Below are 23722 nucleotides of genomic sequence, written 5' to 3' on the forward strand. Positions count from 1 at the left end.
CACACACAAATATTAAGTTGTAGATGGACACAACACCTTTATTTTATTTCTTTTTATGTAGTACTAAGCATCGAACCCAGTGCTTCTCATGTATGAGGCAAGTGCTCTACCACTGAGCCCACTGAGCCATAACCCCAACCCAACCCATACTTTTTTGTTTTTTTGAAAATGTGTGTGTACTTATGAAACACATTCTTAATAAGATACACACACACACACACACACACACACACACACACATATATATGTATATATAAATTTTGAGACAGGGTTTTGTTAAGTTGCTTAGGGTCTCACTAAGTTTCTGAGACTGGTCTCAAACTTGTGATCCTCCTACCTCAGCCTTCTGAGTTTCTGGGATTACAGGTGTGTACCACCCCTGACTTAGTGGCTCATGTTTTTTTTTTTTTGTTTGTTTGTTTCTTCTCTAAAAGTTCTTTGCCTGCCCCAAAGTCATGAAGATATTCTCTATGTTGTCTTCTAGAAGCTTGATGGTTTCATCTTTTATGTTAAAGTTCACATCTATCTCAAATTGTTATGTGTGAGATAAGCAATAAGATCAGGATTCATTTTTTTCCACAAATTTCTTAAGCTCTAGTACCAGCTATTGAAAAGAATTTCCTTCCCCTATTGAATTGCTTTGGCTCCTCTGTTGAAAACCAATGAGCAGCATGCATATGGATTTATTTCCAGACTCTATTCTGTCTCACTGATCTATCTCCTTATCCTTACACTAATACCATACTGTCTTAATTACCAGTGCCCAGCCTTGAAATCAGGTATGAATCCTCTGTTTTTTTTTTCTTCTTTTTCAAGTTTGTTTTCACTCTTCTCTGTACTTTGCAATCCCATGTAAATTTTAAAGTGAATCTGCCATTCTGTATTTTGATACAGTAAAAACGATATCGTTACAATATTAGTTCTCACAACCTGTGATTTACTTCTCTATCCGTGACACATGTCACTGCTATAGTTAGGGTCTGGAACGTCTGCCACATGTCGAGTTTGGTGCTGTGTGATGGCTGGCACCTTGAAGAGGCGAGCCCTCAGGAGAGGTCTTTAGGTCTTTGGGTGTATGCCTTGAAGAGGACAGTGGAGCTCAGCCTCTTCCTCTTTCTCTGGTTTGCTTCCCAACCATGAGGTGAATGATTCTTTCCACCATGCCCTCCCTGCATGATATGCTGCATCATTGCAGGCTTTTAGGCACTGGGACCCATAGGTTTGGGACTGGAATTCCAAAACTGTGAGGCAAAATAAACCTTTCCTCTGCATAAGTTGGCTAAGCTCAGGGTTTTGTTATAATGACAGAAAGCTGACTAACATAGCCCCAATTTATTTCAGTCTTCTTTAATTTCCCCCACCAATGTTTTATAAATTTTAGTGTAGAGGTCTTTTAAGGCTTCTGTTGAATTTTTTTCCTAAGTATTTCATGTTTTTGATGCTATTTGGAGTTTTTTTTTTTTTTTTTTTTTTTGGGTGGTGGTGGTGGTGGTACCGGGGATTAACTCAGGGACACTTGGCCACTGAGCCACATTCCCAGCCCTATTTTGTATTTTATTTAGGGACAGGGTCTCACTAAGTTGCTTAGCGCCTTGCTTTTGCTGAGGCTGGTTTTGAACACAATCCTCCTGTCTCCGCCTTTCAAGATGCTGGGATTATAGGTGTGTGCCACTGTGCCCGGCTGGTAATATTTTAAGATATATTCTGGTACAATAATGAAAAACACCCCAAATCTAAAAGCTCATTTTCTCTCTCTCTCTCTCTCTCTCTCTCTCTCTCTCTCTCTCTCTCTCTCTCTCTCTCTCACACACACACACACACACACACACACACACATACACACTTACTTCTGAATTCCTAGTTGGATATTATGCAACTGGGGCAAAAGCAGATACAAAGCTGATGTTAATGAGATGATGTAAGGGAGTATGTTAAAGAGATGATGTAAGGGAGTGTGTTAAAAAAATGATGTAAGGGAGTGTGTGTAAACTTCTTTATTATAAAGAAAGTAAGAGCAGATAGTGCCAGGATGGGGGCACTGCAGAGTTTCCACGGAGTTGATAGCATTCTAGTTCTTGCTCTAGAATATTAAGTGTTTGAAAAAACTCAACAAGGAATATTGTCTTACCTGACCCATTTACAATATGCATTTATAATACAAATTTTCAAAGTAAACTGAAATAATGAAGAAAATACCAGAGGTTAACTCATGCATTTGGTGCCAACTGCGGACTCATGAGGTAGCAGCTTGGGAGGAAGGATGGTCACTGCACTTCCGTCCCTGTGATGTGTGCGGACTTCAACTGGGATTTTTTTGCAGTGGTCACAATATTTTATGTCTTATCAAAACACAGGCAAGGAAATGTGTTGTGCAAAGAGTCTGGTGTGGAATTCCTAAAAAGAAAGGAAGACAGGAAGGTCTGAGGGGGAAATGAAAGTGAAGGGAGAGGGAAGATGAGGCGAAGCACTGGGGAATGATGAGTCTGAAGCCCAGCTTTCTGCCAGAATCAATGGGAAAATACTGTGTGTCTGATCTCTTTCCATATTAGCCCTGGAAGAGACAGCATGAACCGAAAGAAAGCATGGCCACACCTGTCCTGTGGTGCAACTGTCAAGCATCATTAACGTGCACAGGATACCCAATGACACTTACTCTGATCTTGATGAAATTAGGGTTAACTGCCCCTTCTCTGTGCTTCCCGGCAACTGTATTCATCCCACAAGTGTCACCACTTATCACACTGCTGAAATCACGTTTCTGTCTCCTTCACTTTACTGTCTTTATCTTCTAGAGGGCAAGGACATTGTTTTATTCATCTCAAGTTCCGGAGGCATAGTATATGCGTGAATCAATGCATATCTGAATTAGGTGAGTGGATTTTAAGATGGGCTTACGAGGAATTCTCAATTATTTGTGTACATAAACCTGCTCCTATAAAATACAGGCATTTCCGTTTACAAGTCTTTCAATTGCTTAATTCTAATTTATTGTTGCATTTGATCATCAAAATAAGTCTCTCAATGTAAATTTATTAGTTTATGGGAGCACTATCACAGCCCTGCATGGCAAAGAAAGGCAATCTTTAAAATACCCATTTTACAGATGGAGAGGCTAAAACATTAAAACAAATTGCTGTTTGTCAGTCACAGTGGCACGTACCTGCAGTGCCCGCTACTTGTGAGGCTGAGGCAGGATGGTGACAAGTTCAAAGCCAGCCTGGGCAAGATAGCATGACCCTGTCTCAAAATAAAATTAAAGGCTGAGAGTGTAGCTCAGTGGCAGAATGCTTGCCTAATTCAGTCCCCACATTCCTAGTTATGAAAGGTGTATGCAAAGTGCCTCTCTCTCTTCCTCCCCTTTCCCTTCTCTCACTCACCTCCCCCCCCCCACCAAGGGGAGGAAAGGTGGAAAGTCATGTTCCTAGCCATTAGCAATTCTATAGTTTCCTATATGTGAACTATAGCAGGTGAGAAGAGAGAATGGGAAAAGGGACCAAATTCTTATGCATTCTCAAAACATAAAAATAATGGAATTGCTGAGAATACGGCAAGCATTCCTATTTCCATCATTATTATCCTAATTTTAGCATCACTCATAAACCTCATTACATGGGCTGGAATGTAGCTCAGTAGTAAAGCAGGTATACCGCACGTGTGAAGCACTGGGTTCATCCCAGCACCACAAAAAAAAAAAAACAATAAAAAAGGCAGCTTCAGCGTTTGGCTGCTGTGTAGAAGGTCATGTCTTGGAGCCAGGCAAGTGAGGGGTCTGACCATCTCCTTCCATCTCTGTCGCTGATCTGCTCACATATCTCTGGAGTTTTGCTTTATAACTAGTGATAAGGAGATGTGGCTACTGAGAGCGTTAAATGAGATATATAAGATGTACAAAACCCTGCAAAGAAATAACTCCATAAATGTTTCTGTTGCTTGATTTGTCTGTTGGTTTCCTTATCTCTAATGAAAATAATAATGGGCCTACTATACAGGTTTCTTATGAACCATAAATCAGTTAATAAATGTAAAGGCATGCTGGGCATAGTGGTGCAAGCCTGTAATCCCAGCAACTCCAGAGGTTGAGATGGGGGGATTGCAAGTTCAAGGCCAGCCTCCGCACCTTAGCAGATCCCATCTCAAAAACAAAAAGGGCTGGGGAAAGTAGCTTAATGGTATAGCATCCCTGCGTTCCACCCCAGGAAGGTGGTGGGGGGTGGTGGTAAGAACATTCCTGATACAGGGCTTAACAAATTAGCTATTGATATTGTAAACGTATTGTATTGTAAACGTGACGGGGGCGGGGGTGTCGGATTTTACAGTTTCCATTTCCCCGTACAGCCTAGAGTCCTGCGCTAGGCTTTGCCTCTAGACTCCTCTAGTCGGACACCTCCACCCGCAATCCCAGAATACGCCGCAGGGGGCGCTCGAGTCTAGGACCGTCGTAGACCGGAACCCAAAACTTAGGATGCTTCCGGGCCGGACCCTCTTCGCTCTGGACACGGGAGCCGGAAGTGGCGCGGAAGACCAGGGCGCTGCTGGGTGAAAAAGGGTGTGCAGCGAAGATGCTGCTGGACTTGTCGGAGGAGCATAAGGAGCACCTGGCCTTCCTGCCGCAGGTGGACAGCGCGGGTAAGGGTGTGGCGACGGCGAGGTGCGGGGAGAAGGCCGGGCGCTGGGCGCTCACGGCCTGCCGACTTCCGTTTCAGTGGTGGTGGAGTTCGGGCGGATCGCGGTGGAGTTCCTGAGGCGAGGGACCAACCCCAAGGTCTACGAGGGCGCCGCCAGTAAGCGGGGCGGGCGGGAGCCTCCGTGACTGGGGCGGGCCGCGGGGTAGGGGGTGAGGGTGGGCGGGATGCGGGGTGCCCGGTGAGGGTGGGCGGGGCGCGGGCTGCGGGCCGGAGTTCCGAGAGTCGTTTCCTCGGCTCCAGGGGAGCGCAGTGTCGCCCGCCCCTCGGAATCGCTGGGCGTTGGGGGTCCCCAGCTGCGGCGCTGACGTTCCTGGCCGGCCGGGCAGCGAGCGGGTGCGGCTCGGGGCTCGGTCCCCGCGGGCCAGCCCTCTGGGCCAGCGGCTGTGCGCTTGCGCGTGCTGGACCTGCACTGGGCTGGAAGTCCGGAAGGCGTCCGGCCGGCAGAGGAGAAAGCCAGAGGCCGAGTTAAAATACTTATTTTTAGGTAGGAATTTGAACAATAAGAACGTCGCACGGTGATTGATTTATTCTTTTTCCTTTTTTTTTTTTTAAGGGAAGCTCAACGTTAGCAGCGACGCTGTCCAGCATGGTGTGGAAGGGTTGACCTACCTGCTCACCGAGAGCTCCAAGCTCATGGTGAGGGCGCCTGCGGCATCCAGTGTTGCCCAGACCATAGGCCGAGGACGGACCCTATGAGGAGGAGAAGGAAGGAAATGATCTACTTTCCTTGCACATCAGCAGTATCTGACTTGACGGAGAATAGGAGGCAATATTGGGCATCTTAGTTCTTTTTGTATTTTAAAAAAGTATTTTTTATGTGACACTAACTCAGATCTTGGAATAGTAAATAATGATTATCTTCATCTATAAAGAATGTTATAGACAAGTGAATTAGGGGATATCAAATATATCTTTTGTGTATAACAAGTATTTTATCATTTACCTGACAAAACTAGATTTTGATGTTCTGTTAAATTCAATTCATTTGTAGATTTCTGAAGTGGATTTCCAAGACTCTGTTTTTGTTCTGGGATTCTCTGAAGAACTGAACAAATTGTTGCTTCAGCTTTACCTGGACAACAGAAAAGAGATCAGGACTATTCTGGGTGAATTGGCACCCAGCCTTCCCAGTTACCACAGCCTTGAGTGGCGACTAGATGTACAGGTGTGTGTGTGTGTGTGTGTGTTTTTAAAAACCTGACATAGAATAAGAATTATTTAAAGATTGTATTCTTTACCATGTCAACCAAACTCTGATTTGAAACTGGTTTTTTAATCAGTGTTCATTTTCAGACCATTTCACAAATAGTTCATTTTCTTTTGTTAACGTGTTCAATTTAACTTAATTTGATTACTTTAGCAAAGCAAATGGTTAGCAGACATTTTAGGTGGTATTAACTTTTTAAAAACATTTCTCCTTAAATATAACACATATATAAGAAATACATAAGTAAGCGTACAGCATAATGAATTAGGTCATGGGGAAATTCCCATGAAATGGACATGAGCATCACCAGTATCCTAGAAGGATTCTCCTTGCCTCCTCCTAATTATTGCTTCTTCTGTCCTTTTCAAAGGTAACCAGCATCCTTATTTCTAACACACAGAGTTTACTCATTTTTTCTCTTTCCACGTTTGGAATGATTTGTTAAATACTCTTTGGTCTCTAGCTTTTGCACAAAATTATTTTTATGAAACTTATCTTTCACTTGTTTTAAAGCCACATAGTTAAATAAAAGGAAAGGCTAGGCACAGTGGCACATGCCTGTAGTCCCAGCTCCTCTCAGGGGTAAGCTAAGAGGATCACTTGAGCCAAGGAGTTTGAGACCAATCAGAGCAACATAGTGAGACCTCATCTCAAACAAATTTATCAATTAGTTAATTAATTTTCAAACTATTGCATGTAGCCCTTTATTATGCAGTAAAAGATAAGTTAGTAGATGTTTGTTGAATATGATCCATTGGCTGATAACAGCTATGCTAAATGTTTTGGGACACTAAAAGGTATAAGAGATTTAAGTAGTTATAAAGTAGGTCCTGAAGGGGAAAAAAGAATATAATTACATAAATAAAGATACCAACTGAGTGTTTAAAAAAATCTTTATTTATTTTATTTATTTATTTGCATAGTTCAGTGTGTACTGGCATTATCTAGAAAGTTTTAACCAAAAAAAAAAAAAAAAGATACAAATATCTGGTATACTGTTCTGGTTCTTAAACTTGGTGCACATTAGAATAACCTGGGGAGCTTTAAAAAATTTATAATGTCTATGTTCTACCCCTAGTGATTCTGATTTATTGGTGTGAGGTTTGGCTTGGACATGAGAATTTTTAAAAGCTTCCCTTTCACCCAAATAATACTAAGTACTGTTTGTGAACAGCTGTTAGAATAGACTCTTCATGATTTGAATTAAGGTAAAGTGATCAAATAGATTAGAAATTCAGTTGGAGTTTAGACTTAACATCACAGACAATAAATAGGAAGCCCTTGTAGATTCTTGGATAAGAGAGTAACATTTAGAAAAAAGAAGAAAACCACAAGCTCTAAAAAAAGAAAAATAAAGTCACATTTAAGAAAATTAATCTGGTATCTTGGGCAGACCAGAATGAAAGTGGGGGTTAGAAGTAGGAAGAACTTGGGGCTTTATGTATTTTTCCCTCTCTATGAAATACCTTCCCCCTCCCTTGCCATTACTTCTGATTGTATTCCTTATCCTTTTACATATCAGGTTACATCAGGGCTCAGTCCACTGTGGCCTGTGGGTCAGATCTGACTTGCTGCCTATTTGTCAAGTTTTATTGGAACATAATCATGCTTATTTGCTAACATATTGTCGATGGCTGCTTTTGAGTACAAGGTAGAGTTGAATTAGTTGTGCTGGAAGTTGTGCGGTTCTGCAAAGCCTACAGTATTTATTATTTGGTTCTTTACAGAAATACGTGGTTTGCTGGCTTTTGCTTAAAATGATTCCTCCCTCTGAGAGAAGTTCCCTGTGCTGCTAGTTACAGTTTAATCTTGGTGGCATTTGTGTTTTCCTTTTCACGCGCCTGTGTTTCCATTTTGGAAAGCCATTTCACTCCTATAGTACCCGTTTTATACAGCACACAGTGAGCCGTTAACCTGGGATAGCAAGGAGCATGCATGTCTTGTATATGCTCTTTTTCAAAGTCTCAGCATTTCCTGTATTTCTACATTCTTCTAAATCAGAAGAGAACTCTGACACATTCCTGCCACCACTTTGCCTCCTGCCTGCATTAGCACCTGTGCTGAGCCTTCATCCCTGTTATAGTTGAGGAAGTGCCCATGTGCCAGCTGTGGACAGCCTCTTCCCTGTATGCCTCAGTCCATAGCAGATGAAGAGATAGGTGTAGAACTTGCATACAAGACTTGTTCCAGACCACAAATGAGAGTGATTTCTCTGAAAGCTGAACTGAATCTCATTGGTTACTCATGGTTGCTAGAAAGAAGAGCTGGTCACTCCATTTTCCTATATATCTAAAAAGAACAAAATTTTTAAAATTAAAAAAAAAATGCTGGTGGTTAAAGGGAGAATAGTTTCAGAGAGGAACAACCATATCACAATACAATGTCACTGGAAGTAAGAGTAGCATTTTACACTGGGGACCATTAGGGGTTGAGAAGATGAAAAGCTTAGGATTTGGACAGAAAAAAGCTGTACATGTCATGCTGTATTTTGAGGTTTTTTCGGTTGGGATAGTGTGGCTGGCTTAGAGAGGTTGCTCTCTTGTCATCAGCATCCTTAGTATATGTAGATAACCACAGAAAAGACCATTTTTATCATTTGATGCTACCATATGTCCATTCAGTTATCAAACCATTCCTTGGATTTCTGGAGCATGCCAGGCCTTGTAGACATAGTGCTGTGGTTTGGCTCTGTGTATTACCCAGGGCTGTGTATTAAAGACTTGCTCATCCTGTGGTGCTGATGGAAGGTGATGGAAACTTGAAGAGATGGAGTTTGATGGAAGGAAGTTAGGCAGTTGGCGGTATACCCTTGAGGAGATGTTGGGACTCTAGCTCCTTCCCAATTCTCTTTTGTTTCTCTGCCTCCATGAGGTAAACAGTTCTGCCTACCAGGTGCTCCCACCATGAGCCACAGGCCCATAAAAAACAGAACCAATTAAAGGTGAACTCAGACCTCCGGAAGCAAAACCCTTGAGCCAAAATAAACCTTTTCTCCTGATAAGTTGATTATCTCAGATATTTTGTCACAGTAACAGAAAGTTGATAAATATGTGTAGCAATGAAGAAATATACTTGTTTTTAAGTCATCACAATTTCATAAAAGAAGACCAAAAAGCAAACTAAAATCCAGCATGATAAGTAGCCATGATCACAGGATATGGTATAAACCAGACTGCATGCTCCTTGACAGCAGATACTGTGTGCCCAGCTCTGTACCTGGCACATAAAAGTTTCATCAATGTGTTTAAACCTGTATGTTTAGATCTTTCGAATAACCAGGTGGAGATATGGGGGTGGTCATGCTTAGGTGGTCTATCAGTAATTTATCTTGTACATAATTATGACTCTTGCGTGGGTGTTCTCTGGCTTTTAGGACTTTTTAAGGCCTCAGTAGCCCATGGAGTCTTTTTGGGCTTTATTGATTTACTTTAAAAAAAAAAATATTTATTTTTTTAATTGTAGATGGACACAGTACCTTTATTTTATTTATTTTATGTGGTGCTGAGTATCGAACCCAGGGCCTTGCCCATGCTAGGCGAGCACTCTACTGCTCAGCCCCAGCCCCAGCCCCTGCCCCTATTGATTTACTTTGATTTTCCATTATGAAGACATTTTTAGAAGTTAGAAATTATGAAATCGAGTTTTCTAAAATTAAATTGGAGGGTTCATTTGCCTAGTGAAGTGACTTTGAGTTGCTGCATGAACATGAGGATGAGTGCAGGTTAACGTTGAGGAGATACTGAGGGACCTGCCACACGTGGTGAAATAAACTTAAAGCTGAAAAAGCTATTCAGGACCAGTGGAGTCCCTGAGCTCATTAGATGAAACTGTTAGAAGGGGTTCTTACTGGAGTGGATTTTGCTGTTTGGGGGAAGAAAGCATGACAGATCACACCAGTCAAATGGGTAGGAAATGAATAACAGGACGTGCTGCCTTTCATCTGGGAGTAATTCACTTGTCTCATGGAGACTGGTGGTGAATGGAGAGTCACCATCTAATTATTGTGTGATTGTTCATGGGAAACAAAGTAATCATTATAGTTTAGCTTCTTGTAGGAGCATTTCCCCAGACTTCGTAAATTATCAGCACAATTGATGCCCTTGTTAATAGCGTATGTACATTGAATGCATCTGGGACTGATGCGGAAGAATGTTGCTTTGGGGGCTAGTTCATTCATAGTTGCATCAAAGCATCCTTTTCCTGTCCTGCTCACATATTATAGCACTTGCTCTGCGGCAAGTAGAGGGCTAAATTCTTGTAACAACTTTAAGTGAAACATGACCTATGTATCCTGTTACCTACCTTTTTTTTTTTTTTTTTTATACCCTCTTCAGGGCCTTGAGATGTAGTTCTTCAGACTAAACATTTTTTCCCCTAAGTTGAATCGACATACAACATTTTAGTTTAAATTTACTGTTATTGTTATGTTCACAGGAAGGACAGAATTTCATCCCCATTAAAAAATAAATTCATATCAGTGGACCATGTGGGCTTCTGTTCTTTATCCTGTAGTATTAAATGTCATTTAACTTCTTTCTGAGGAAAAAATGAGGCCTAATTATGTCTTGCGTGTTTGTTAGGATGTTAAACTAATTTCTGTAATTTTTCTTTTTTGTCTCAGGGATTGAACCCAGGGACACCTAACCATTCAGCCATATCCCCAGCTCTTTTTATTTTATTTTGACACGGAATCTCACTAAGTTGCTTAGGGCCTTACTATGTTGCTGAGGGTGGCTTTGAACTTGCTGTTCTCCTGCCTCAGCCTCCAGAGCCACTGAGATCATATGCATGTACCACTGTGCCTGGCCTTTTCTAAAATTTTTAAAGAATGGTATGCTTAAATGTAAAGGAAAGGAAGGACATAGATTCTCATCTGTCAAGGAATTTAGATAATCATTTCTAAAAAAAAAAAAAAAATGATGGATAAATTGATTTTAAATCTTTCAACAAAAAAATGTATTAATTACACACTTAAATACATCTGTCAATACAGATGCAGGAGGAAAAAACAAAACAAAAAAAACCCACAAAAATAAACAGTGTACATTTGAATGAATAAGTAGTATTTTCAGTCACAGTTTGCATATCGTATCTATAATTTTCTGTAGTAGGAAATGATATTAAGAGATATTTCACTTTATTAAATACTATTTTTTGTTCAAGGACTAGTTTGTCCAAAAGGATTGGCCTGTTTCCAAATTATCTTGGAAACAAAGTCATTAATTGCAAAATTTTTAAAACATTAAAATTGCAGTCTTGGATAAGTATCTCACCTAGAATTATTTAGAAGAAGTTATTAGAATATTCTGTTATTATTAAATTAATCCCAAAATCTCAAGTTTAGATTTGTTCTGAGAAGTCTCTTCAAGTGGACTTCCTGTCCTTCTGATATGACTATAATAATTTTTGACAGCTTTCTGTGTAGTAAGATATTTTAAGGCTCATCGTACAACTCCTGTCCCTTGAGGCAGCTCCTGCTGTGAAGTAGTCCTTGATTCTTTACTGGAGGAGGGTCTTTGGAGAACTCTGTTACACTGGGGTTGAGTGCCATCCCTTCAAGTTTATCATTGTTTATAGTTTTGTGTTTTTTATCTTTGAAAATATGTCAATAGTGCTTATTTGTTACACTTTAGAACATATTACACAAAAGGTTGTAAGATACCCAGTTTAAAGAATAATAATGAAACAAATACATGTTTACCCATCACCTAACTTAGCAAGTAGAATAAAATCAGTACTTTTGAGTCATCTGGGCCCTTCCCAGTTTTAACCCGTATTTCCCCAGCCACCTAGAGGAAAATCATAATCCTGAGTTTTTTGTTACTCTTCTTTATAGTTTTTTAAAATATTTTTTTGTCTCTAAATTGTATATTTTTAAATATTTCATATATTCAGTGACATTTTTAAATTAAACAAATTTTTTTTGTAGTTGTAGATAGACAGCATGCCTTTATTTTGTTTGTTTTATGGTGCTAAGGATTGAATCTAGTGCTTCACACATGCTAGTACTTTATGTTGCTGTAGTTAATTTCTTTTCACTGCCATTTAGTGAACAGTTCATTGTGTGTGAATATTCTCAGTTTCTCCATTCTATTGAGATGTTTCTGATTTTTTGAAATGTCTTGTTTTGGGCTCTTGAAAACAATGTATGAATAAAATGTATATGTGTAAGAGTTGAAGGTGTCTGCCTAGGAGTAGAATTGCTGATAATGCATATTGTTTTCAAAGTGATCTCTCACCCCACTCACTAGAATGAGCAAGAGTTTTTCGTTACCATTGTTTGCAGTGCTTGATATGGTTAGGTTTTCAGTTTTTACAGTCTGATGAATGTAAAATTGTATTTCATGAGGTTTTTTTTTTTAACCATTTTCCTGATGTATGATAAAGGTGAACATATTTTTCTATGTTTACCTGTCTTTTGTGAAAATGCTTATTCATATCTTCATTTTTTTCAGAAAAAAATTCATTTTTCTCTTGGATTTTGTTTTTTTTCTTACTATATCAGAGGAGTTTGACATACATTCTGGATACTAACCTTTTTTTTTAATTATAGACATGTTGCCAATTTTTTCAAGTTCTCTTTGAAGAAAATTTATTAAATTCACTAAATTCATTGGTTTTGTCTTTATGATCTGAACATTTTGTATGACATTTAAGAAATTTTTCTGTACCACAGGGTTTCATCTATATTTTCATTCTTTCTCTCCAAAAGTTTTAAAAGTTTACTTTTCATTTTGAAGTCTGTGATCATCTTAAATTTGATTTTGGTGTATAATGTGAGGTAATTATAAATATTTCATATTCTGCATGTCTATTAAATAGTATTGTGCTCTTATTCTGTTTACCATCAAGCTTGCAAGCAGAAGTCTCAGGCAACAGATTAAACCAGCAGTGACTATAAAACTACACCTAAATCAGAATGGAGACCACAACACCAAAGTTCTGCAGACAGACCCAGCCACCCTACTTCATTTAGTTCAGCAACTGGAACAAGCCTTGGAGGAGATGAAAACAAACCACTGTAGGAGAGTAGTTCGCAACATCAAGTAGTACCAAGTGTTAAGGTCCTAATGCCTTTGACTCATTTGTGAATGGATGACATTCAGGAATTACTTTTCAGAATTAATTTTTATTAATTGGTGTTGATAAATGTATCTAGATTCCATGAAATTTCTTTTCCTATTCCAGGATATTGAGGTCATGATCAGAAGCTAAAGTCAAGTTCCTTTCCTGGTGCTAAATGTGGTCAGCTTCTTGACAGATTGAAATGTAATTTTGTATTTTAAATGTGTAAATAGGATTGAATCAACTAGAAATGAATCTATACTGTTCATATCTTCTGTATATATGAGTAATACCCTGTTTTTTGGTACTTTTTTTGTCTGCTTAACTGTTATTTTCTTCCTTATTGATCAATTTTGAGAATAAAATTTACAGCTACTTCCTTTCCTATTCAGAGTATTTCTAAATAGTACAATATTTCTGACTTTTAAAAGCACCTCATGATGTTACTAGCCACAGAATAATGTAAAGTGAGTATGAGTTTTTTTAATTATATGCCCATGTTGTTATAGGAAGTTCATGCATTTTTCTTTGTATGTAAAGATAAATAGTTTTTACCATATTGCTGAAGTTTGGCTTATGGTTAATTGCCTTAAGTAGTACTCAATTTTGTGTGATTATTAATAGTATTTTCACAAGGATTAATTTTTCCCATATACCCAAAGTAACTAAGAAATACACTGTCATATACATTTATAAATAACAAGAATAATATAATCAATACTTGTCACTTTTTATCATTTCGTTTGATAAACTATACATCGGGGGATGGAAGACCCTCTTCATTACATTATAAGCAAATATCCTTCCTACCATACAAGTTTGATTTGTGTTTCGTTGTTTTTAAAGAGGTGAATGAAAGGTACTGATCTGAAAAACTCAGATGCTGATTTTTGACATCAGCCTGAGACAGTACAGAGACACAGTGGGATGCTGAGAAAGAAGAGTTTTATAGAAGGGTAGAAATGGGGTTTAGTCTTCCCTGTATGTCCAAGGCCTCATTCCCATAGAGCGCTGCAGGAAGGCCTTCTGAACCATCAGTCTCTGAGCTACACTCAAGGGTGAAAAACTTTTTAAGATCTGAGTGATGTCCTGTTTCTCTCTCAGTAGAGAGTCTTACCAGGGAACAAAGAACGGTGTCAGAAAAGCACACTTGAAATTGCCACAGGGTCCCCTGCAGGCATCTGGACCACTCTTTTCCATTAAGTATGTGTTCTGCATTTACAAAACAAAGATATTATCTGCATGTTAATTAGGAAAGTATAATCAGAAATCATTTTTACTTATAATGACAATTCAATTAATGGAAGTCTCATTACCACCTCACAAAGGGAACTTTATTTATCATATAAATTAGTGGCATGATATCGGGTTTAAAAACAACATGTTGGGCTGGGGATGTTGCTCAAATGGTAGAGCACCTGCCCAGCATGCATGATGCCCTGGCTCCCATCCCCAGTGCTCCAAAAAAAAAAAAAAGGGCAACATGTCTGCCAAGGTTCTAGTAGGTCCGTGTGACTTGTCTGTCCACAGTTGATGGAAGGTAAGCAAGACTGGCCCTGACAAGACTGAGTGACCCTGTGTCTTCTCAGAGCAGCCTTTCCTTTACCTCTTTGTCCACTATCCTCATACTAGTCAGAACAGGAAAGGGTGTGCTGATCTTTTCATGTGAGTCAGACTCCTGACCACTTTTCTCGGTACTCCATTGTTTCTGTCATGTTCTGCCTCCTCCATCTTCTGGGGCAAGGGTGAACTGGGGACTCTTTCTCTGCCTTTTAGATTCTGAGGCTCCCTTTTAGTGCAGGCCATCAAATGAGTTGCTTCAATTTCTTGTGAAAACCTTCCACATCCTTCTGGACTCCCTTGCTTTCTTTGTTTTATAGCATGTTTGATAATTTTTGTGGCTTGTATGTGAACATGCTTTTCTGCAGATGCAGTCACTGTTCTCTCCAATAATCCAATATGACCCAAGTTTCTTGACTCTTGAATAATGTGCCTTTACATCTATAACTAAACTTTTATTAAAGCTTTTTGGATTGTGAGTATGCTGATTTTTTTGAAGATTGGCTGATGCACATTTAGATTTAAGAGTCATATCCTTCAGGCTGGGTACATAACTCAGTGGCATTAGTGTCAGAGTTCTTGCCTAGCATACACAAAGGCCCTGGGTTCAGTTCCCAGTACTGGGAGCGGGGAGGGGAGTCATATCCTTCGTGTCTCAAAGCCAAAATACGAACATCCGGTAGCAGAACTGTGAGCACTTACCAATATACTTCATTCATGAAGTCTCCTTAAGCATTTCACAAAATTTCAATACACTTAAAGATGTTTCCAAGTTTGGAAATTTAAAGCAGCAAATGAAAAAGTTGATGGAATTGCCATTTAAAAAAAAATAATGTACTTTCTTTGAGATCTGAAAAATGGGAGTAGCAAAAGTTCCTTGAACTACTGAATGCAGAGGAATCCGTATGTTGGAGCCTTTAAAATCTGCCACAGCGTGTAGCCTTTAAGGGTGTCATTGATGCATTATTGGCTCCCATCCTCTACCATAGTAGCAGGCTTTCAAAAGTACACAACAAATGTTTACTGTTACTGAGATAGTTGTGTAGACTATTAATATAGTATCCCAATTATTTTGAAGAATCCTGTTATACTCGGTAAGAGAACTGGGAGAAGCTGGGTGTGGTGGCATATGACTGACGCAGGAGAAAGGGAAGTCTGGGGTCAGCCTGGACAACGTAGCAAGATCCTGTCTCAAAATAGACTTTACAAGGGCTGGAGATAAAACTCAGTGCTTGCCTAATGTGCCAGGCCCTGAGTTCAATTCCCAGTACCATAAAAAAGAAAACGGAGGGAAAACATTGACGGTTTTTTTTCTGGGTGATAAAATTATAGGCATTCATTTTTATGTCTATAATTAGAGTTTGAATGACTTTCATAATATTTAGGAAATATTAAGTTTAAAGGAGAAAATATTAGGATTTAAATATAATATTTGTATCCAAGATTTTAATTTTTTAGAAAATATTTTTATGGTTGTAGATGGATAGGATGCCCTTAGTTTATTTGTTTAATTTTTTTATGGTGCTAAGGATTGAACCCAGTGCCTCACACATGCTAGGCAAGTGCTCTGCCAGTGAGTCACACAGCTCTAGCCTGTCAGATTTTTAATTCTTGAAATGTTACACATGTAGCTCTCCAGAAAAAGCTGTGCATGACTGCTTGATCCCTGGAGGATACAAGTGAGGAGGCGAGGATTTTGTGAGCAGACCTTGTAGAGTCCCTCTTTTCTGCAACTCCTCCCTGCCCGCCATTTTGGTAAAAGAAGCATGGGAATCTCAAGAGTAAGCCATTTCTCTTTTTCTAGTTTTGGATGTAAATTTACTTCTAAATAGTTTTAACTGTGTTGATTTTAATCACCAAAGGAAAACATAAAACACTACTTTGTGATTTTTTCACAGGCCTTATGTTCAGGAAGTTCTGGCAGTTGCAATGTTAAAGTTATCCTCCTATAATTTACTCTTCTCTACTTATTTTTAAAAATAGGTATCCGATTAAGTCCCTCCTTAATAGACTTTTCTTAACCCTTAGAGTTCCCACAATCATAGGTTGTGCGCATGTCTTTTCCTCCACAAGCTGCAGAAAATACTTTGGTGGGAAGGTCATCATCCTGCAGTCCCTCTAACTCAACTGTGTTCCCTTTGAAACCACCATATGTTCAAGCTTAAATACTTTTCTTAGACCAAAACAAATGAGCCCAACTCCATCATTGGTGTGGTTAGTTCAGTGAGCTTTACAAATTTTTAAAGCAATGTTTTAATTAGAAAAGTAGAGTAAGCCCATTTTTCAGCTTTGCAAAGCATTATACTGTAGAGATGAAAAAAGTGATAGCTGGGCACACAACTTGGGAGGCTGAGGCAGGAGGATTGCAAGTTCAAGGCCAGGTGCAGCAACTTAGGAAGACTGTCTTAGAGAAATTAAGAACAAAAAGGGCTGGGATGTAGGTCAGTGGTAGAGCACCCCTGGGTTCAATCCCCAGGGGCCGCACGTTTGTTATTTTGTATTTACACACAAAATAACTGACTTGAAGAAGTCAGTTCCTAAGCTGAGAGTGGGAGTGGGACCTACATTTTCCTCTAGTAGGCACCGGTCCTACACAGGCCATAAAAAAAAAAAAAAAAAAAAAAAACTTTATGGCACTAATTAGACCAGCAACCCTGTGCCTACTAGAGGAAAATGTAGGTCTCACTCCCACTCTCAGCTTAAGAACTGACTTCTTCAACAAAACTAAAGCATAAGAAGTAAAATTGAGAATCAATAAATGGGATGGTAACAAACTATTAAGTTTCTTCATAGCAAAGGAAACAATTAAGAACATGAAGTGAGAGCCTACAGAATGGGAGAAAATCTTTGCCACCTGCACCTCAGATAGAGCACTAACCTCCAGGATCTATAAGAACTCAAAAAACTTAACACACACACACACACACAAAATAAATAAATAAATAAATAAAGTAAAAATAACCCAATCAATAAATGGGCAAAGGAACTGAATAGAAACTTCACAGAAGAAGAAATACAAATGCTCAAACAAATATATGAAAAAACATTCAACATCTCTAGCAACTAGAGAAATGCAGATTAAAACTACACAAAGATTCCATCTCACTCCAGTCAGAATGTCAGTTATCAAGAAAAGAAGTAACAATAAATGTTGGCAAGGATGTGGGGGGAAAGGTACACTCATACATTGCTGGTGGAACTGCAAATTTATGCAACCACTCTGGAAAGCAGTGTGGAGAGCCCTCAGAAAACTTGGGATGGAAGCTGTCCCACTTCGTAGTATATACTCAAAGGTCTTAATACCATCATAGTATTGTGATGCACCCACATTGATGGTTATAGCAGCTCAATTCACAATAGCTAAGCTATGGAACCAACCTAGGTGCCCTTCAACAGATGAATGGATGAAGAAAATGTGGTATATTTACTCAGCCATAAAAAATAATGACTTTTTATGAATTTTGCTGGTAAATGGGTGGGACTGGAGACTACCATGCTAAGTGAAATAAGCCAGTCCCCAAAACCAAAGATTGAATGTTCTCTCTGATATGCAGAGGCTAACACACAATAAGGGTGGGGGGGGAGGAAACAATAGAAGTTCACTGGGAGAATGAAGGGAAGGGGGCAGGAATGGGAATGGGAAAAACAGCAGAATGAATTGGACATCACTTTGCTATGTTCATATATGAACACACGACCAGTGAAACTGCATATCATGTACAACCAACCATAAGAACAGTCATACTCCATGTATGTGTCATGTATCAAAATACACTCTCCTGTCATGTACATTTAAAACAACGGAAATAATAAAAAATACCAGTGGAGATTCAATCGTCTGTAGGATTTTTGTTCCCACTCATAGTTGGCTCTCCCCTGTGCATCTCAGTTTACAAATAATTTCCCTTTTTCTTTTGAAAGAGTAAACTCTAAAAGCCAGATGTTGAAAAAAATAACTTGATGACACTAAAATATATATTTCATGATCTGATCACTGAATCTTAATGGCTCTTTGATTTATGTTTTTTAAACATTTTTTTTTAATTTTTTAGTCATAGGTGGACACAATATTTTATTTTTACATGGTGCTGAGAATCAAACCCAGTGCCCCACGCATGCTAGGCAAGCGCACTACCTCTGAGCCACAACCCCAGCCCTGGTTTATGTTTTGATAGATCCTCTTTGCCCAGGAACTCCAATAACTCAGGTTTGCCTGATAACCATGAGTCCACAAGATTCTGCAAATCATAATGTAAAAATATAGGAAAAGTAATCCTTTTTTTTCTTTTATAAAGGAGCTTAAAGTAAAAGAAACATCAGGAGTACAAATATATATATATATATATATATATATATATATATATATATATATATATATATACACACACACATACATACACACACACTCTAAAACTTTCATTCAGATTCTTCTAAACCCAAACAACTTCTTATAGGATGAATCTTTAAGATTTCTGTGTAAATTGCATTAACATTAGGAATGTTACTAATTGCATGGCCATTGTAGTGGGAACATGCTCTTATTGTGCCTAAGCTGAATAAATGGGCACTCCCCAGCTGCAGAGGACTGCTCTTTGCAGAACAGCCTGCCCAGTCATCAACTAAAAAGGAGAGAACACAGACAAATGGATTTCTGCCTTTTCTCACCAACAGTATGAGGTCTTTTACCTCTTATTCTTCATTTTTTACTCTTTCTTACACCAAGATGTTATCTACCTACTTATCTATGGCTTTATTTTGATAGAAAAACAAGAAACAATTTGACACCTTTTCTACTTTCTTAAAAACATGATACAGATTCAGTTTTGTTAAATGTTGATTAAGTGCTTAGAGTGATCCATGTTGTGTGTCTAACAAAGGACAAAGTCCTAATCTTAAGAGTTTTGTATACCTCAGGCCAGTCCATCCCCTGAAATAGTTTAATCCATAAACTCATGAGGCTGCAGAAAAGAATCTCTGGGGCTATTCTGAAGAGGGGCTCTCTGGTCTGGCTGCTGGCAGTGCTTTCCTTCATCCTCTGGAAGGTGACAGTGTGATGTGCCACTCTGGCTGGAGCTGAGATCACTGCCGAGAAGCAGGGGATGCCTGGATGTGGCTGGGATGGCGGAGATGATCCTTATACCTTCTCCATCAAATGGGGTTCCCTGAGGTAACCAGAGGTGTGATGGGAAAAGCAAATTGAGTTCTTTTTTACCTGCATGCCAATGTTGTGATTGTCAGACATCCAGTCACAAGTGGATGCCTGTGGTTTTAAAGGAATGTGCTTAGTTCACAGAACGAAAAGCCTTCTCAGTTAACTCAGAGACTGAAAGCACAGATTAAAATTCAGAGAATGAGGGGGAAAGTCCAGGGAAGTCTAGGTGGTTAGGATATGATTTCCTGGCACAGTCTGAAAACCGTATGTCTTTATTCCAAACAAATAAAAAATTCTTACAAGGCTCAAATGAATAAGTGCTGCAATATAATTGCTAAAAGAAGAGCCCAAGAAAGGCTGCAATTTTTCAAATACCTGAAAAAAAATAGCAGAAGGAAAAAATGTATCCAAAAGGCAACAATGATACATCCTGTGGTATGAGCAGTGTAATTAAAAACGTTTTTATGTTCAGGCTCTCAAGGATGTAAGTATGGGGTATTCTTTTCTGTGCTTTTTTTCTTCCAGTCTTTGTTGTTTTAATACATATCAAATTGCATGCCTTGCTTAGGTCCTTAGAACAATTTATTTTCATGCCAAACCTCTCATGAAATCTCCTTCCACCCTTTTTAAAAAATTATTCTATTGAGATGTAAGTTTTACGAACATAAAACTCACTCTTTCATAGTGTGCAATTTATTGGTTTCTAATATGTTCACAAAGCTGTGCAGCCATTGCAGCTGTCATCATTCACAGAAGAAACCTGTCTTCATTAGCAGCATCTCTAGCCCCTGATGACCTCGAATCTGCTCACTGTGGATATTCCTCTTTGGACATTTCCTATAAGTGGAATTATGTAATATGTTCTGCCTCTGGCTTCTTTAAACTTAGCGTAATGTTAAGATTTATCCACATTGTAGCATGTATCAGTATGCCATTTTAACAACTGAAAAATATCCCATTGTTTGGATAGTCTAGTTTTTAAAAAAATAGTATTTGATTCTTATTTCTGGTCTGTGAAATTAATTACCACATGAACTTTGTGTTCATAAAAGAACTTTGAGTTACTGGGTGTGTGACTCAGTGGTAGAACACTTGCCTGGAGTGCATGAGGACTTGGATTCAATCTCCAGCGACACACACACACACACACACACACACATACACACAACTGGTAACAGATTTAGTAATGTATTTTCTACAATGATGACTTTTTAGAATTCTCTTCCCAGATGCAAATTGTCTTCTTTAGCAAGTTATTAGAAGATTTAGTCTCCACTGTACCACATTTCATTTTTAGCCTTACTCAAAAAAGTTATACTTGGGAAGTTTCTCAAAAGTTATACTTATCTGATAAACTGTTGAAGCAGCTTAGCTGAAATCAACCCTAAAGAAAATCAGATTATGGGCCTGGGGTTTTGGCTTAGCGGTAGAGTGCTCACCTAGCACAGATGAGGCACTGGGTTTGATCCTCAGCACCACATAAAAATAAATAAAAATAAAGGTGTTATACCTGCCTACAACTAAAAAAAAAAAAAAAAAAAAGGAAAATCAGATTGCAGTGGAAGGGAGGTTGGACATGATCAATGCATAAAATATGCATGTATGGAATGTCACAGTGAAACCATTAATTTGTACAATTAATATGTTAATAAAAATAAATTGGATTATTATTCTTTCTGTTTTAATTTTAAAATTTCTTACTAAAATAAGACATGTTCTGTGGGCATTTTACAGATTCAGAAAAAAAATAGGAAAACAACTAGCGATTTATGACTTTGCATATTTATTTTGTATGTTTTTCAAATTAGAAAGTAAAAAATCTGTACCAGGCATGGTGGTGCACACCTGTAATCCCAGCGGCTCAGGAAGCTGTGACAGGAGGTTCATGAATTCAAAGCCAGTTTCAGCATCAATGAGGTGCTAAGCAACTCAGTAAGACCCTGTCTCTAAATAAAATACACAACAGGGCTTGGGAATGTGGCTCAGTGTTCGAGTGTCCCTGAGTTCCATCCCTAGTACCAAAAAAAAAAAAAAGTAAAAATTGTCTAATTTTAAAATTTTTGGTAGAATAGAGAAAAGGTCATTTACTTTTGCTTACGTTCACTCCTCAGAATAATTTTGAAATAGCTCCACTTGGAGAGCCCCAGGATGCTGTTCTCCAGATGATGTAGCTGCTATAGCCATTGCCTTTGGGGGCTCTTTAGCAGCTGGAGGAAATGGAAAGGGACATCAATTCAGTCAGGTGTGTGCACTGGAGAAAAGCTACAGCCAATAGGGAGGTCTGCATTTTTGATGAGTAATTCTCACTAGGAGCATCAGCATAGGAAGGTGTTGCTTTTCATGATTGTTTTTGCTGTTTTGGTCATTGCACTTCTGTTTACATTTGGATAATAATAATTTCTTCCCAGTTGGACATAATTTGGTGGGACTCTCAGACAAAGGAACATGCTCTACATTATCCACACTTAGCCCCTGTCTGTCCTGGGACTCTGAAGCCCCAGGATTGAAGAGGATGGTTGATGCATGTTCATTTTAGTGGCAGGTTTGCAAGATGCTTGATGGTCTGTTCCATGGCCTTCAGAAGTGGCTTCTGTTCTTCTCTTTAGGGACCTGGTCTTAGGACTGTCCCTTGATTCTGCAGGGGCCTAATTCATGCCTTGTGAATCTTCTCTGCTGAAGTTAAGGCCTAAATGACCTTAAATGCTAGCAAGTATAACAATACAATGAAATTAACTTTGTAAAATTGCATACTTTATTTCACATACAAAAAATTGTGACAGCTCTGCAAATTATCATGTATCTGGAAGTTAGGCAGCTACCATAGAATGAGCATGTAGATTAAAAGCAATTGCTGAGCTTCATGAATTGGAATATGCTGACATAGAAGTACAGTTCTCTTCCCAGAAACCACAGCAATGCTCAAATGAAAATGGAGTCTTATGGGAAGGAAGAAGAGCAGAATTAGATGTCTGCTGTACCCATACAGTGTCTTGGGCCAGCTGCAGAATCTGTTCACAAAAACTATAGTAGTTTTGTAGTACTATATTATATACTATGAAGTACATGATACTCTACAAGGGACATAGATATGGTTCTCTATAACTTCTCACTAAAAATAACTGCGTGATTATATTCATCACAGAACTGTTTAGTGAGAAAGAATTTGAAAACACAACTTGATCTGCATCCCTCTAATGCAGGTTGTCTGGTGTAGCTCTTGTCTAATGTCCCCAGTAAATGATGTTTTCTTGCCTCGTTTTGAAAGACAGAAAGTCCTAGGTCCTCCAGAGAGTTGATGTGTAGATTTCTACCCTCCCAGCTGAGTCACCAGCCAGGAATATTGTGTGCTTGACTTTTGTATCATTTTAGTTGTGAAAGCAATAGACTTTACATTTTCTTTTTAAAATGTTGAATTATAACATTAGTTATGCCTTTTCTAATTACACATGCCAAAAGACCACACGTGTACACATTCCCCTAATACCCCCCCACCTCCCTTGCTCTATTTATCCCTAGGGATAGCAACTCTCTCTAGTTGAAAACTCACTGTTCTAGAGCTTGCTCTCACCAAATACCCTTTTGATTATAATTTGGCTTTGCATAAAAAGTTTCCCATGGACAGAAAATGTCTAACCAGAAAATGAATTTGGGGCCTGCTTCTAGTTATGGCTCCCACTGCAAGTTAATTAATTGGTATTCATCATCCCTTAGGGTCCCATTAGGTCTGTGTATGCCAACATTTAAGTTTCTGAGTTAATAAAGCTGAAGACCACATTGCAGAACAAGGCCTCTGCCCTAAATCTTGCTAAGATTAATGCTACTTAGGCTTAATGGCCAATTATTCTTAAAGCTGCCCTTGTTAGTCTCTTTTTCATCAAATTGTACTGATTAAGTCCCTTTGTAAACAGAGGCATAGGGGCTGGGGTTATGGCTCAGTGATGGAGCACTCACCTAGCTCATGTGAGGCCCTGGGTTCGATCCTCAGCACCACATAAAAATAAATAAATAAAGGTATTGTGTCCAACTACAACTAAAAAATAAATATTAAAAAGA

The 23722-nt window shown here is 38.8% G+C and overlaps 1 protein-coding gene across 1 annotated transcript; it reads left to right on the forward strand.

Annotated features, from left to right (window-relative positions):
- The first annotated feature begins 4497 nt into the window (after positions 1-4497).
- On the forward strand, positions 4498-14915 carry Commd2 (COMM domain containing 2). Its single transcript, XM_077793960.1, has 5 exons — positions 4498-4626; positions 4704-4781; positions 5239-5321; positions 5677-5850; positions 12745-14915. The coding sequence occupies exons 1-5, from the start codon at positions 4560-4562 to the stop codon at positions 12940-12942; spliced, it is 600 nt and encodes a 199-aa protein (XP_077650086.1). The 5' UTR covers positions 4498-4559; the 3' UTR covers positions 12943-14915.
- The last annotated feature ends 8807 nt before the right edge of the window (positions 14916-23722 follow it).

This window comes from Urocitellus parryii, chromosome 2 (assembly GCF_045843805.1).
Source record: "Urocitellus parryii isolate mUroPar1 chromosome 2, mUroPar1.hap1, whole genome shotgun sequence".
Lineage (NCBI taxonomy): Eukaryota > Metazoa > Chordata > Mammalia > Rodentia > Sciuridae > Urocitellus > Urocitellus parryii.